Below are 15,929 nucleotides of genomic sequence, written 5' to 3' on the forward strand. Positions count from 1 at the left end.
TCAAACAAATCTCCATAACCAGATGATATTTACCCTTGAGTTCTATAGGAGGCTAGCGAGTACATATATAAACCCTTAACACATATTTTTAGGACGTCACTGTGCACTGGGGAAATTCCAAAGGACTGGAAAATGGCAAATATTAACCTGTTATATTAAAAGGGTGACTGGACAGATCCAAGCAACTGTAGGCCAGTAAACTTAACATGCATCACAGGAAAATTAATGGAAGGAATTATTAAGGATAAAATTGAGGAGCACATGGCAAGTACAGTAACTTTTCTGAACAGTCAGCATGGGTTCAGAAGAGGGAGGTTGTGTTTTACTAATATGCTGGAATTCTATGAGGAAGTAACAAAAGGGTATGATCAAAGTGGAGCATATGATATTATTTATCTTGACTTTCAGAAAGCATTTGATAAGGTGCCACATGAGAGGTTGGGCATCAAGATAAAAGAAGTGGGAGTTCAGGGTAATGTTTGTACATGTGAGCAGAATTGGCTCAGACACAGGAAGCAGAGGGTGATGGTGCGAGGAACCTCTTCAGAACTGGCTGATTTTAAGAGTGGGGTCAGTGCTAGGGCCACTGCTATTTTTAATAAATATATAAATGATTTGGATAGGAACATAACTAACAAGCTGTTTATGTTTTCAGATGATACAAAGATAGGTGGATTGGAAGATGTAATCTAAAATCTGTTGAATCATTACAGAGGGACTTGGACAGCATACAGGCTTGGCCATATTTGTGGCAGATGAAATTTAATGTCAGTAAATGTAAAGTATTACAAGTAGGAAGTAAAAATGTTAGGTTTGAATACACAATGGGCGGTCAGAAAATTGAGAGTACACTTATGAGAAGGATTTAGGAGTCATAGTGTCCTCGACACTAACAACTTCCAGACAGTGTTTAGAAGCCATTAAGGAGGCTAACAGAATGTTAGGTTATTTAGCACGATGAGTCGAGTACAAGTCCAAGGAGGTTATTCTCAAGCTTTATAATGCACTGGTGAGGCCTCATCTGGAATACTGTGTGCAATTTTGGTCTCCAGGCTACAAAAAGGACAGCAGAGCTGGAAAAAGTAGATTGACTAGGCTGATTCTAGGGCTACAGGAGATGAGTTAAAAGATCTGAGCCTTTTCAGTTTAAACAAAAAAGATTAAGAGGTGACATGATTAAAGTGTTCAAAATTATGTTGGGAATTAGTACAGTGGATTGAGACTGTTATTTTAAAATGAGCTCATCAAGAGCACGAGGACACAACTGGAAACCTGTTAAGGGTAAATTTCACAAAAACATTAGGAAGTTTTTCTTTACACAGAGAATCATAGACACTTGGAATAAGCTACCAAGTAGTGTGGTAGACAGTAAAACTTTAGGGACTTTCAAAACTGGACTTAATGTTTTTTTTGGAAGAATCAAGTGGATATGACTGACAAGCTTTGTTGGGCTGAATGGTCTGTTCTTGTATAGATTGTTCTAATGATCTAATGTTCAATTCATTGCACCACTGATAAAAGTATCTATGAATACTCAGGAAATGATGAAGTACACATGACAATGAAGAGCCAATAGCAATTAAAAGAGAATTGCATGCATCTGATAAGTTCTGTATGTTATGAGTCTGGTTTTGTATTTCAGTGTTTTTTGTTTTTGGGTCCTTTTGTTTTTTTTCCCCAATGCTCTGTCGGTAAACTAATACAAAACAGAAAAGTATCAAAAATGGGAGATCAATAAGTGCAGAAACAATGAAGAAAAGAGAAGGATGAAAAAACAAGGTCAGAAGGACAAAACACCCAAGAGCCCAAGAGATCAAATCACAAAACAAGAAATATGCAGAATAGGTTGAGCAAAGTTTTCTGTTATTCGCAGCTTAGATAAATACACAATGAAGTGGGTAGCTATTTAAACCCAGTTGCCAACAGGAGACAAACTTGGGTACCATGCACTCCAAAGAGTGGAAAGGGTACCCTGGCAGCTGGAGCAAGCTGTGGTGCATCCATGGTACAAGAGACACCTCCAGGAGAAATACATTTTAAAAATATTACACCTCTATTCCCTTGTACTCACTTTTTTAGATAGATAGATAGATAGATAGATAGATAGATAGATAGATAGATAGATAGATAGATAGATAGATAGATAGATAGATAGATAGATAGATAGATAGATAGATAGATAGATAGATAGATAGATAGATAGATAGATAGATAGGTACAAAAGTACAATGAAATTGAATGTGCATTAGACTCAGTGTGAGGCATAAGAGTTAAAAAGACAAGAAAAAAGAAAATAATAACAAACCGAATAGTAATAAAAGTACTTTACAAAATATACAAATTGCACTTGTCATATATACAAATTGCACTGTTTAAATGTAAAAATTGCACTGGTTGACTTAAGGTCTATATTGCACATTGGGAGAATGATATGGAGCAGTTTTATTCTGAGTTCATGGCCATGATTGCTTTTGGATAAAAGCTGTTTTTAAGACGGTTTGTCCTGGTTTTTATTGCTCTGTATCACTTGCCTGATGGCAACAGCTGGAAGAGGCAATGACCGGGATGTGATGAATCCTGTGAAATGTCTATTGCTTTTTTGCGGCATTGGGAGGTGTAAATTTGTTCCAGAGTGGGGAGGGTACAACCAATTGTTCTTTCCGCTGTCCTGACGACCCTGTGGAGCGCTTTCTTTTCTGAGGAAGTGCAGCTGCCATACCACACACACAGTCCGTATGTGAGCACACTCTCGATGGAACAGTGATAAAAGGCAAGGAGCAGATTTTGGGGAGATGGTTCTTTCTGAGGATTCTCAGAAAAAACAGTCTCTGTTCCGCCTTCTTCAGCAGTTCCTTGGTGTTGGTGCTCCAGGTCAGGTCATCCTCCAGCTCAATGCCCAGAAACCTGAACACCGGGACCCTCTTGTGAATTTCCCATTGGGATTAATAAAGTATCTATCTATCTATCTATCTATCTATCTATCTATCTATCTATCTATCTATCTATCTATCTATCTATCTATCTATCTATCTATCTATCTATCTATCTATCTATCTATCTATCTATCTATCTATCTATCTATCTATCTATCTATCTATCTATCTATCTTCACACAGGCCCTGCCAAGGATGAGTGGCATGATGTCAGTTTTGTTTTTTCTAAAGTCAATAACAAGCTCCTTCATTTTTGTGGTGTTGAGGAGCAGGTTATTGACTCTGCACCACTCTGACAGTTGCTCCACCTCGTCCCTGTATGCCAGCTCACCCTTCTTGCCCGAGATGAGTCCGACCACTGTTGTGTCATCCGCAAACTTTATGTTCTTGTTGCTATGGTGAGTGAGGACACAGTCATATGTGTAGAGGGTGTAGAGGTGCGGGCTGAGCACACAACCCTGTGGTGTCCCGGTGTTAAGGCTGAGAGCAGTGGAGGTGTGGGGACCCAGCCTGACACTCAGGAAATGACCAGACAGGAACGAGACTGTGGAAGATTGTGGGTTCGCTTCCTGGTTCCTCCCTGTGTGGATAGCGCTTTGAGTACTGAGAAAAGCGCTATATAAATGTAATGAATTATTATTATTATTATAAGTCCAGTATCCAACTGCAGGTGAGTGATGGAAGTCCCAGATCTGCCAGTTTGGACACCAGTCATCGTGGGAGGATGGTGTTAAACGCCGAGCTGAAGTCCACAAAGAGCAGCCTGGCATAACACCTCTGCTGCTCCAGGTGTGTCAGGGCAGCATGATGGGCTGTGGCCACAGCGTCCTCCATGGATCTCTTTGCTTTGTAAGCAAACTGAAATGGGTCCAGGTCTGCTGGCAGTCAGGCGATGATATGACTCCGCACCAGTTTCTCAAAGCACTTCATGATGACAGATGTAAGTGCCACTGGGCAGAAATCATTCAGACTGTTTGTGATGGATTTTTTCGGTTGCAGAACAATGATGGAGGACTTGAGGCAGGATGGGACAGTGGCCAGGGACAGGGACTGGTTGAAAATCCTAGTGAAGATTCCGGCCAGTTGATCCGCACAGTAACTGCAATTTTACTCTAATACACTTTGTTCTGCCTTGGAAGAAATGAAAGCAAAAATGAAAAGCAGGACAAAGACTAGAAAATGAAGCCCAAAAATCTTTGTCCAAAAATGAGCAAAGGTCAAAAGCTCCACAAAATCAAAACACCAAAAACAAAATTGCTAATCAAAAGTCATTAAGTCAAAATACAGGCAAAGTTGCTAGCTTCTTAATGGATTTATACACTGTAAAAAATCAATGCTACTCCCAATTAAAAAATATTAAGTAACTGATTACAATGTGCTTTTTGAGTTTGCTCAACATTACGTTGACAAATCCTGCCAATTACAAAATTTGAGTTCACTGGATACAAGCTACACTATGCCAAACTAAGAAAATTAAATTAGCTCAAGTAGAAATAACTAATATGTAAAAACAGCACTAAGCCCATCTAACATAAATTTTAGGGCTTTGTCAATGTCATCTCTAATTGGCGCAACTAAAAAACCTATGCTGAATAAATGTAAGTAAATTTAGGCAAACTTCAAGGTAGTAATTCAAGAAATGAATATATTTATTTTTTGCAAACTCAAAAAGCACATTGTAATCAGTTACTTAAGAACTCTGACTTTATTGAGCAACATATTCTATTTTAACAAAAAAGAAAAAACAGCTTTTTTGAAAATAATGCAGCTTTATTTTCTTAGACATGGCATTACATTATTATTACAATGTGAAATATGAAAATCACTTATACAAATGTATTTATATTCAGTACGTTCAAATTTTGTCTTAATAACATTGTTATCATTACTAATAACCACAAGCCATGCCATCTCTGATGTTGTGGAATCTTAATTTGAAAAGTGTTACATCAATAATTCCAAAATTTTTGAACAGAACCTGCACAGGGTAAAGAGATTCTGTCATAACATTAACACTAAGGTGCAACTGAGAAAGAATTTCACACAAAGAAAAGTAGCTATCGCAATGTTAATCTAAAATCAAAAGACAAGCACATCCCATTCTGCAGATCTGAGACATATTTGCCTAACATTTATACAGCATATTTTTGAGTGACAATACTCTATGTGAGTATAAGTCTCCAATATTTAGAAACACCTTCTGTACTGTTTCAAAAGTATATTTAAGTTCTTTTGGGTACTGAATGTTTCGAGCATACAGAAGACCAACAAGTATGACAAATGCAGTTGTGAAGTCGACAAGCTCTTCAATTACTACTCGACCTTCTATTACCACAGCCACATTCATTGCCGCAGCTCCAGGATTGGTCTCATGGTGCCTCACAACCTCTAATATTCCTATCTTCATTTCATTTGTATATATTTGAAGGGAGTCTGTATCCTAAAAATATAGAACAATATAGTTAAAGTGTGAAAAAATAAACCATAGTTGACTCTTTTCCAAAGCCAAGTGAAAGGTTGTCTACCAACTTAACTTTCTAGTTTGTTAATCATTTAGTTTTACATTTCCAACAGAACTTACATGACATGTTGTTGATAACTTCTTGTATTCTCTTAAGTACAGAGGTAGTCCTTGTAGAACCGTTGCCCTCTTGTGTGTGGTAACATCCATAGTCTGAAAAGTACAGTAACAAGAATGATAGTCATAGAGGTAGAATATACAAAGAAATAATATTTGAACCGAATGACAATTTAAGAAAACTTTAAACAAAACAACTAAATATATTTGACATATTTTCTTTCTCATTACTGTACATATACAAAAATCCATCTTTGTTAAATGATCCAAATAATGAAAGGATTTTGCACTTCTGCAAATTATTTAAAATGTATGCACAGATCCAGACACACACAAAAAAAAATGCTATTAACCTGGGTAATTTAAATTGTCAATTTATAATAAACAGAATAGCTCAGGAATTTACTTTTATTTCTGGTAAAATATTGTTTGTGTAAATCTCACCATCAAATAAAACTGTAAATTAATACATTATGAATTTGTAGTCCATGACATTGGAGGGAATATGTGCAGTGCCAATGACTCAGATATAAACATATACAGTATAATTCACCTTGTTCTATAAAATCATTTTGCATACATTTGATAAGTATATGGGTTTGCCACATGCACCTTCATAAGCAAACAGTTTAACAGCCTTAATTACAACACTGCCCTGCACATACTACTTTAAGTTCATGCTTATGAATATAAAACAATTCTTTCCTGATCCTTATTACGTACCTGTTCATCTAGTAATTCTAAAAGTGATTTCAATTCATGTGCCGTCTTGCCTCCTTTTGCTCTGTACATTTTGATCAGAGCTGTCGAATACTTGTCCAAGGATGTCAGCGATGTTTCTTTCAATTGCACCTGGGTAATGCAATAATATTCTGTATATACCTGTAACAAAATTCAGGAATTAATAATGTACTTATTTTCAAGATACTAGCATCGCTACTCGACAATTAATTTATAAGATTAGATAAAACTCACCTGTTGCTCTATGAGAAGGCCTGGCCATCTCTGTTGGACTACAGAGACCAGCGGTTCATCCATGACAATCTCCTTTATTCTCAGGGAAAAAGTGAGGTCCTGAAAAAATATCATTTAACCCTTCAAGTATTTGCTGGGTAGCACTTTTGACATGTGAAGAACAGTTTGCATACAAAAAAAGAGAGAAGCAAATTTGTGCTCAAATGCATCTCCTAAATCCTCATTGTAAGCAACACATCCACTACCTACATGATCATCCTCACCATCAATAAGAGGTCCACTATTGTCTGCAGCTGAGCTACTATCAGGACTGTCTTCTTGGCCTGCATGATTACTACTTAAAATGGATAGCCTGAAATCATGAAAAGACTGACCCTTATGCTTCCTAATTTTATGTACATTAAATGTGGTATATACATTGGTCTGAAAGTCACAGTTTACAAAAGGACATTTCACATATTCATAGTTTTTAGATGTTTTCTTATATGGCTGTAAAAGGTCTTCCCATCACAGATATCTTGAAATTTACAAAGTTCACAGCTCAAACAAGCCAAATCCTTGCTAACTTTTGAAAGGGTAGCATTGGGATGTATTCTGTTGAGATGTGTCTTAACGCACCTGCAGTCCGGAATGAACAAATACAGTCACTGTGAATGCAAGGAAATGATGAATATGGTCCACGCCAGTGCTTCAATCTATAATGTCTGAGAAGTGTGTCCTGAGCTGAAGTACAAAATGTACAGAGCTTGCAATGCACGAAGACCCTAAAAATCACAATAAAGAAATAAGAGCTGATTTGGATGGCCTTCAAAAGAGTTTGTATACCATAACACTGCATTAAATAGAATTAAAGTAGGTTCAGTTAATATATGAAATCATATCTTAATAATTCTATCACAAATGTCTAAGGTGGTATCTGAAAATGAACACAGTAAACTACACATCACGTTTACACCTGAGCAGTCGAGTGGTGCGACTTATATTTATTAACATATGTTTGTGAGGGTATATATTTTTTTCCTTGAAGGAGCTAAGAATTGTTGTTGAAGTGTGCTCAGTGTGTTAATTTTAGGCCCTTCCCCCTTTACCACTCGCTTTCTCCCTCTATGACGCACACCCCAATTTTCCTCTATAAAAGAAACAGCATAAATTGAATGTACACAAGAAAGAAAGGAGTACTCCAACCAGTAATCGTGCGTCTGCCTTTACAAGCTGTTATGCATATGCACCCCAGTGCCTGTAATAATTTACTAGAACATTCAGTTGAAAAAAAAGCGCCGTCACCACAGAAGCGTGCACGCCATCTTTTACTTTTTTTCGACTGTATGCAATTTTACGAAAAAAACGGTACTGAACAGAATATTGATGTCATTTTATTAATTTACCGTTTAAAAAACAAAATTATCTGACCGTTGTCGTACTCTCGTATTGCCCAATCCACTTGAATAAAGTGTAATCATCTGCGTTCAGTCTCTACTCTAAACTTTAGTATGGTGCCTCAAAAGCTCGAGTCGGTCACCGCAGCTACTACGGGAATTCAGACCTATAACTTTATGTGAAAAAAGTGTCCTGATGTCGGGTTTTGAGGTATAAAAACACAAGTTGTTATAGTGAAAAAAGGAAAGAGGGAAATATCGCAGTTGCGTGGCTTTTGATAAAAACTTATAGCCACCACAGTAAGCACAACTGACCTTTCATTTTATAATTATTCATTTTTCAGATTCTGTTATAGTCACTAAAATCTTCCGTAATTAACGGACCCGCCGTCATTACAAGTTGCAAATAACACAAGCGAACATTAAACACATAAAAAACTTTTTTACGTTCGGCAGTTGGTTATAATCGATGGTCGTCGAAGTTAGTAAGGTTACTCGCGTGGTAACTGTTAATACTTCGTACCCCGATTTTTTATGGTTTTCAACAAAGGAAAGTCCTACTCTTGTAAATGTATGTACTTACCTTAAGTCGGGGCTCTCAAACGTTAGTAATTACAGATTGTGGAGTCGTGGATTCATACACGTGTCCAAATCGCATAAATCAAGAATATTCTCGCAGGACATGCGCATTTCGCACAAGAAAAACTCGCACAAACAACAGATTATTAATTCTCACAATGATGATTTTTACATTTGAACCCAAAAGAAAAATAGAACTCACATCTGCGCCACACAATGAAGAAACGATTGTCAAGCCAAACATTTAACACAGAAATGCTGGAACAACAAACATTTTTACCCTGGGTCGACTATCACTTAGTTACATTTTTTACAGTGTACAAAATGCAATTGTAAAGATCGATTGTTTTTCCAGAAAATTAGATTAAGTGAGTAGCGTGTCACCATCTTAAATAGTCCCCTGGTCATTATGTCACATGTCATTGTAGTGGATGATTATGTGGCAGGAGTGACACACCATTGCTAACAACAAAACAGCAGTGGCAACTAGGAAAACACAATGGTGATAAACCACAACTCCAAATGAAAAAATGGTTGCACAGAAAAATCACAAACATGTGTGACAGACGACCGGCTATGGACTCCGGTCGTCACCCCCAGGCCGCTAGGAGGAGCCCTCCGGACAGCATATTTGTGCCCCGAGTTCCAGCAGGGCCTCATGGACTTTGTAGTGTTTTGACACAGCCCTGCTGGATACCTTGGGGGCCGCCAGGAGTCGCTGTAGGGGGGCTAGTGGGCTCTGGCATGCCCTATAACCCGGGAGTGCATCCCAGTCACGTGACTGGAAGAAGCGATGTGCTCCCAGGATGAAGAAAAGGACTTTGCCCTGACCCGGAAGGAAAACGGACTTGTGGGTTTGGCTTGGGGCCACTTCCGGGTCAGGGGCTATAAAAGGACTCTGGGAAGCCCAGAACACCGAGCTGAGCTGGGAGGTAGGGTGGCGACGTGTCTGGGAGTGGAGGAGTATTGTTAAAGAAGAGTTTATTGTTAGTATATGAGTGTGGTGTGGAGAGTGCTTTGTGCACCGTACAATTATAAAATAAATAGAATTTATACTTTCACCTGGTCATCAGAGTGGTACCTGAGGGTTCAAGAGGTGGACACGAGCCTCTACTGCTAAACTGGCGTAGTCAGCAGGATTCTCTGGCCGTCTGGAGGCAGAGGATCTGCATTAAATATTAAATTCGTGGTAGCAGAGAACCCTAGAAAGGTCCCTCTTGAAGCTGCAGAGGTGAAAATCCCACCTGCGAGCAAGAGCGCTGCAGTTGTGAGCCGTCCTTTAAAACAGACTATGGGGAAAAAATCTGGGAAGAAGACTGGAGCTAGCCAGAAGACTTCGGTCCCAGACGGGCTGGAGACGCTATGGTCTTACCTGACCGGCAGTGAGGAAGACCGGGCGCAGCTCAAAGCAGAGCAAACCCGAGCGGGGCAGCAGCCGGAACGTTGCCGCATGGCAACTCCCGAAGATTATTACAGGGAGTTGGAGAAAGACCGCCTACGTTCCGAGGTAAGTGCTGGGGATGCACACGAACCGCCGGGAGCTTCTTTTTCTCTGTTTGCAGAGGCCTGTCTGCACGAAGCGGACAAAGAGCACGCCCGCCTCACCCCTAGGCAAGATGGCCGCGAAAACAAGAAGGCGAGCAGTTCTAGGAGTCGGCAGAGGAGCAGCCCATACGCTGACAACGTTCACGTGACCTCGCACGATGGCGACCGGGAGGAAGGTCAGTTGCAAGCCTTCGGTGAGGTCAGTGCTTCCCCGACAAGTCTGGGCTCCCTGAAGAGGAAGGGGGCGGCGAGCGAAGCAGCGCCATTATTAAATAAAGAGAAAGAGAGACGGAATGTGACTGAAGGATCTGCCGCTAAAGTAAAAGAGGCAGATCCCAGTCGGCTTGTTGTAGCCACCCGTCCCTCAGAAGACTCCATGTCCCAGGAGCCCTTGCGCTCATCAGCAGAGCATGTGCCAGGAAAGGACGTGCTCATTGGTTCCCGGTCGGCAGGTGACAAAAACAAGGAAGTGGCCTTACTGCCGGCCGAGACAAATAACTTTATAAACTTGCAGGAGCTCGAGAAATGTCTCGCGCCCCTTTACGCTTTCTTCCAGGGACTACAGGAGGTGAAGGAGCGTGTGGAGGAGCTGGGAGCTGCAGCCGAAGCGCCGTTGAAGGGACTGATGACGTACCTTCGGCGGTTAGGCCGTGAAGCCCCGGCCTCGATTAATTTGGCGGTGCAGGTGAGTGAAATCTGCGCCGTATATAATAAGGGGACGCAGTGTGAATCGGCACCGCGTTTAATAAGTTGCGGTTGTCAAAGCGCTGTGTGCCCGACAGTAGAGTGTGGTACGAATACGGAGTGGTTGGGCAGCGATCCGATAGAACCGGGGCGGCGATATCAGACGCCGCTCCGGGATAACGCGGACCGTAAGAGCCCGACCCGCGTGATAAAGGGGTTGCCGTTGGTTACCGGAGAGGCGGGGGAAGTACCGATCGTCGCAGGGCAGCTGAATAGTGCTGTTACCCGGAGCGATGCGATACTAATGACGCCGCCTCCGAGTTTATATAGGACAACGGGCGTGCAAACAGCAAAGAGGCTCTCTCTTTTCCACAGAGAGCCTCACGTTGTGCACAAGCCCCAGAGAAAGCAGGAGATCCCCACACAGAAATGTGGGTCTCCTAACAGGGAAAAGAAAAGGGCTGAGAGCAACAAAGCGGCCGTTAAACCCTCCTTGGCGGAGGACAGGGTGGAGCTCACTGAATTCCCGAGGTGCTTCAGGTCTCGGGAAGAGAGGCCACCAGGTGGACGTCGGTGGTGCTACAACTGCCGGCAACCGGGCCATGTGTGGAGGAGTTGTCCCCGGAGGACAGGGGAGCGGTGGGATACCAGATACACCGTTCCCCCAAGGTTCGCTAGGGGGTCTCGACAACAGAGCCACGGTCCGGATAAAGCGTTCTCCTGGAGGAAGACGTCCCTCGCGGGAATCAACGCTCCGCCCCACTGGTCGTCGCTAAGGGGGAGGGACTGTGACAGACGACCGGCTATGGACTCCGGTCGTCACCCCCAGGCCGCTAGGAGGAGCCCTCCGGACAGCATATTTGTGCCCCGAGTTCCAGCAGGGCCTCATGGACTTTGTAGTGTTTTGACACAGCCCTGCTGGATACCTTGGGGGCCGCCAGGAGTCGCTGTAGGGGGGCTAGTGGGCTCTGGCATGCCCTATAACCCGGGAGTGCATCCCAGTCATGTGACTGGAAGAAGCGATGTGCTCCCGGGATGAAGAAAAGGACTTTGCCCTGACCCGGAAGGAAAACGGACTTGTGGGTTTGGCTTGGGGCCACTTCCGGGTCAGGGGCTATAAAAGGACTCTGGGAAGCCCAGAACACCGAGCTGAGCTGGGAGGTAGGGTGGCGACGTGTCTGGGAGTGGAGGAGTATTGTTAAAGAAGAGTTTATTGTTAGTATATGAGTGTGGTGTGGAGAGTGCTTTGTGCACCGTACAATTATAAAATAAATAGAATTTATACTTTCACCTGGTCATCAGAGTGGTACCTGAGGGTTCGAGAGGTGGACACGAGCCTCTACTGCTACACATGCAATAAAATATTTTCAGAACAATAAAACAAAGCACACATTGCCAAATATGCAGGAGATGTTATTCAGAATTCTCCAAAATGCTAAGATTGTGACATCTTTTCCAATAATGATGTGTTTTTGAAAGCCCAGCATAAGGTACCTGTTGATTTAGCTTTATTAACAAGTTTTGTTCACCTCTCTTGGATGTTTTTTTCCTTTTGTGAGTAGCTTGGTCTTTTGGATTTTGATTTTATGTTCTTGTTTTGTGTTTTTAAGTTTTGGTTTGAGGGCATACTTTTATTCAGTTTTGAATTACCTTCTTTCTGTTGCTTCTTTGTTTTTCCTGTTGGCTTTCTTGCTATTTAGTATTCAGATTAGATTGTTTTGTATTTTTGAAAATGAAATAATTTGTTTTGATTTTTTTTTTTGTATTTTATTTCTTAAATTTTGAGTTCTTTATTAATTGTTAATAGTTTTGTGTGCAGCCTAGGTTCTTGCAGTTTCCTTTCCCATTTTTACATTGCCTATTCAGAATTTCAACCTGAATATAAATGTTTGCAGATCATGCGAAATGGTAATATTTTCTAGACCAAAACTTAACACTTTTTGTCAAAAACATAGCATCATTGTTTAACAAGAACATGAGTCAGTAGCATTCATATTTTAAAGGATTTTTATTGATAGAAATAGAAGCTCATAAAGTATCTTATTCCTTAGAGCTTCATAGAATATTGATGGTGCCATGTTTCAAAATGTTTCCCCTTTTGTTTTTTTTTAAATATTGTGGCTCAAGATTATTATTTGTATAATTATGTAATTTTTGTCAGTATTGTTGATTATTTAGTTTGTATGTGTCTGTGTACCTTCTATTATAATCCATGTGTTTTGTGGTTGGTGCCCAAAGAGGCGGGGCCACCTGCCTAATACTTGCAAGGGACTGCTCACAGTCCTGTAAAGGATGAGAAGGCAGGCAGTCTCTTCCTGATCATTCAAATATGCTTCGTGGTTTCAGTGAGTGATATTTATTGGTTTTTTAAAATTTTTCTGATGGATTTTCTGAATTTTGCACCCTCATGCTCTATTTTTGACGGTTCTTCCTGGACTTGTGTTTTTGGGACTTTTTTGTATTAGGTTTGCCTATTTCAGGAAACTTCTGTTGTGACCTTTTGCATTCCTTGGAGCTTTCTGTCTAGAAGAGTTCTTTTTTTAAATAAATATTTGTCTTTATAAAGAGTCTTGGTCTGCCTTATATGTATACAAGCTGAAGGTTGACAGATCCTTCCTCTTCTAATGGCTTTTTCCTAAAGTTTGTTGAGATTTTATTTTAAGGTTGTCCCAAGTTTGCGACAGATAGCATTTATTATTTTAGGTTTCATTTGCATTATTTTTTTGAAGAATGATTTGTTATATTTTATTTTGCAGCTATTTTGCTGACATTATCACATCACTTTTTATGATTCCATTTTTATGCACACTGGCAGTTTATGTGTTTGTTTGAAAGTGCACTGCCATTTTGTGCGTCTAATCAGTATGATACTGAATAGTTGCTGGACATTTAAGCCTTAGGCCACTTACTGTAAATATGTTTACCATCATAATACAGTAACAGCAAAACCCCAAGCCTCATAGTTTTTAAACATTTAAACACATGTATACATCAGTAAACCAGACATCTGTTGTGATATCTGTTCTCTTACATTTTTTCAGACTGAAATAAATGTTTCCATATAGATAGTTTTGACTTTTCTTAGGTTTGAACTCACGATGTCATGATCAGACTTTCAATTGTATGTTTTTCAAGTGTTTCCTTGTACTTTAAAAACTACATGAGTATAGTTTATGGAGTTTTGAAGGGCAAGGAATTCATTAGCAATGGTTATTTTGTGTTTGTAACATTGCTAATAACAGCTCATCTTCTCCTGCGGTGTTGGTTTGTTTTCATTATCAGTTCTGATATTTTTTGGAAGTCTTTGTTAGTGGTTGCCATTTCCAGGCTAGATGATCAGGAGTGTACAACACATGACATCGTGATGCAATGGTTAAATATCGAGCATTTTCTGGCCATCCAAGATTGGATTTAAAAAATGAGTATCACTTCTTATTATTAGTTTTATATTTACAGGTGTGGGCGGCACGGTGGCGCAGTGGGTAGCGCTGCTGCCTCGCAGTTGGGAGACCTGGGGACCTGGGTTCGCTTCCCGGGTCCTCTCTGCGTGGAGTTTGCATGTTCTCCCCGTGTCTGCGTGGGTTTCCTCCGGCCGCTCCGGTTTCCTCCCACAGTCCAAAGACATGCAGGTTAGGTGGATTGGCGATTCTAAATTGGCCCTAGTGTGTGCTTGGTGTGTGGGTGTGTTTGTGTGTGTCCTGCGGTGGGTTGGCACCCTGCCCGGGATTAATTCCTGCCTTGTGCCCTGTGTTGGCTGGGATTGGCTCCAGCAGACCCCCGTGACCCTGTGTTTGGATTCAGCGGGTTGGAAAATGGATGGATGGATGGATATTTACAGGTTATGATAACTTTTGACCTTTGACTACAAATCAATTTATTTTTGGTTGATGAGTTACTGAGCTGATCTTTGACCACAATTTAGGCTTCATGCCCTGAGATTTGTTTGTTTAAGTACAATTTTCCCAGTTATGACTCCTGCTTGAATTCAGACCATTCTGTGCTTTCTTCCTGTTTCTTTGTTTTTCAAAACTGCTATCAACCTGTGTGAGCCGTACACATGAGGATCCAGAAAGCATTATTTTCTTTAAGTAAAGGTAAACTCATTTTCACAACATTGGTATGTTTTGCCCTATTGTATTATTCTCCTATAACACCATTTTGTTAGATGGGCACAGCCATTTTGGTCATCACGTGAGGTCGAGTTGCTAATGCTGATGATGTCTCCAACATGATGGAGATATAAAACTGCACCATGCAACCATGTTATCCAAATTATATGTAGCTATTCAAAAAGGTTCTTGCCCTTTTGCTTATCGTGTTTCCTTTTGGCATTTTGACCTTGCCTTTCCCTCTGACTTTCATTTTGGCATTGCTTAATATAACTAGTTGATAATCCTGACTCCCAGTTGTAACCTTTGCTTTGGCTTTTGAGAATGATTAATTTCCCAGCCCTCTACTATTGTATTTTGTAGGCACTTCTTACAGCGTTGTCAGAACAACATCAATCTCAATATTTTTATAAAGATGTCATTCTAGTATAACTTCCCTTTGACATAAGAATTGTAACATGGCCAGATAACAAGAGGAGAAAGAAGAAAAAAGTCCTATTAGCAGCAAAATGGAGTAAAGGATGCAGCATCTATAATTCTTTTGGAGTGATGCAGAACATTCAGCAGAGCAAAAATATAGCAAAAGGCAAAAATTTGTGAAAAAGTATATTTATATTTATTGTAGAAATATATGAACACTGTCTTTGTGGAGTTTGCAGGTTTTCTATGTGTCTTCATATGTTTTTCTCTGGGTATTCTGTATTTCCTTGTATTAGCATTAATGAGCAGGTAGACATTATAATTGTTTAGATTAAGGGACATTAAAGTTTTGACATAACATATGACATGACATAACTAATCGTAGAGTTGGAGAGTGATGATGTGCTGCATGTTGATGTATACAGCAACAGAAATATAAACAATTAAGATGCATACTCACAAGACAAATAATTAATCAGTCAATAGTTAGACATTAAATAAATCTACTGTATATTGAGCATATATTGCAAAATGTTCCAAGGACTGTAAGCATTTAGTTTTGGTTGTCAGAAGGAAGCATTGCATTGCCTCACAGCAGTGGGGAGGTGGTTCTTAGCACACCATGGAAGAATAAGCCTGTGGCTAAAAAAGTGCTCCAAGAGAGCACCTCCTGGAGGGGATGGAGGGGGTTTTTCATGTTGGCATCCAATTTTGCCATCATCCTCTTTTC

General features: G+C 40.4%; 2 protein-coding genes across 2 annotated transcripts in view; one reads left to right on the plus strand and one right to left on the minus strand.

Moving 5' to 3' along the window:
* Window positions 1-4,583: 4,583 nt before the first annotated feature.
* Window positions 4,584-7,256, minus strand: LOC114648187 (uncharacterized). The gene is made up of 5 exons (XM_051925005.1): window positions 7,105-7,256; window positions 6,487-6,585; window positions 6,235-6,393; window positions 5,515-5,607; window positions 4,584-5,373 (listed from the first exon to the last, which is right to left on the minus strand). Exons 2-5 carry the CDS (start codon window positions 6,547-6,549, stop codon window positions 5,059-5,061), a joined length of 630 nt encoding a protein of 209 aa, XP_051780965.1. The 5' UTR covers window positions 6,550-6,585; window positions 7,105-7,256; the 3' UTR covers window positions 4,584-5,058.
* A 2,476-nt stretch (window positions 7,257-9,732) lies between these two features.
* The window catches only part of LOC114648188 (uncharacterized), a 33,208-nt gene continuing 27,011 nt past the window's right edge, over window positions 9,733-15,929 (plus strand). The window contains exons 1-2 of the mRNA XM_051924692.1: window positions 9,733-9,948; window positions 10,078-10,671. Of these exons, the coding sequence (XP_051780652.1) occupies window positions 9,733-9,948; window positions 10,078-10,671 (810 nt within the window). The remainder of the gene's footprint in view (window positions 9,949-10,077; window positions 10,672-15,929) is intronic.

Source organism: Erpetoichthys calabaricus, chromosome 3 (genome assembly GCF_900747795.2).
Source record: "Erpetoichthys calabaricus chromosome 3, fErpCal1.3, whole genome shotgun sequence".
Taxonomy (NCBI): domain Eukaryota; kingdom Metazoa; phylum Chordata; class Cladistia; order Polypteriformes; family Polypteridae; genus Erpetoichthys; species Erpetoichthys calabaricus.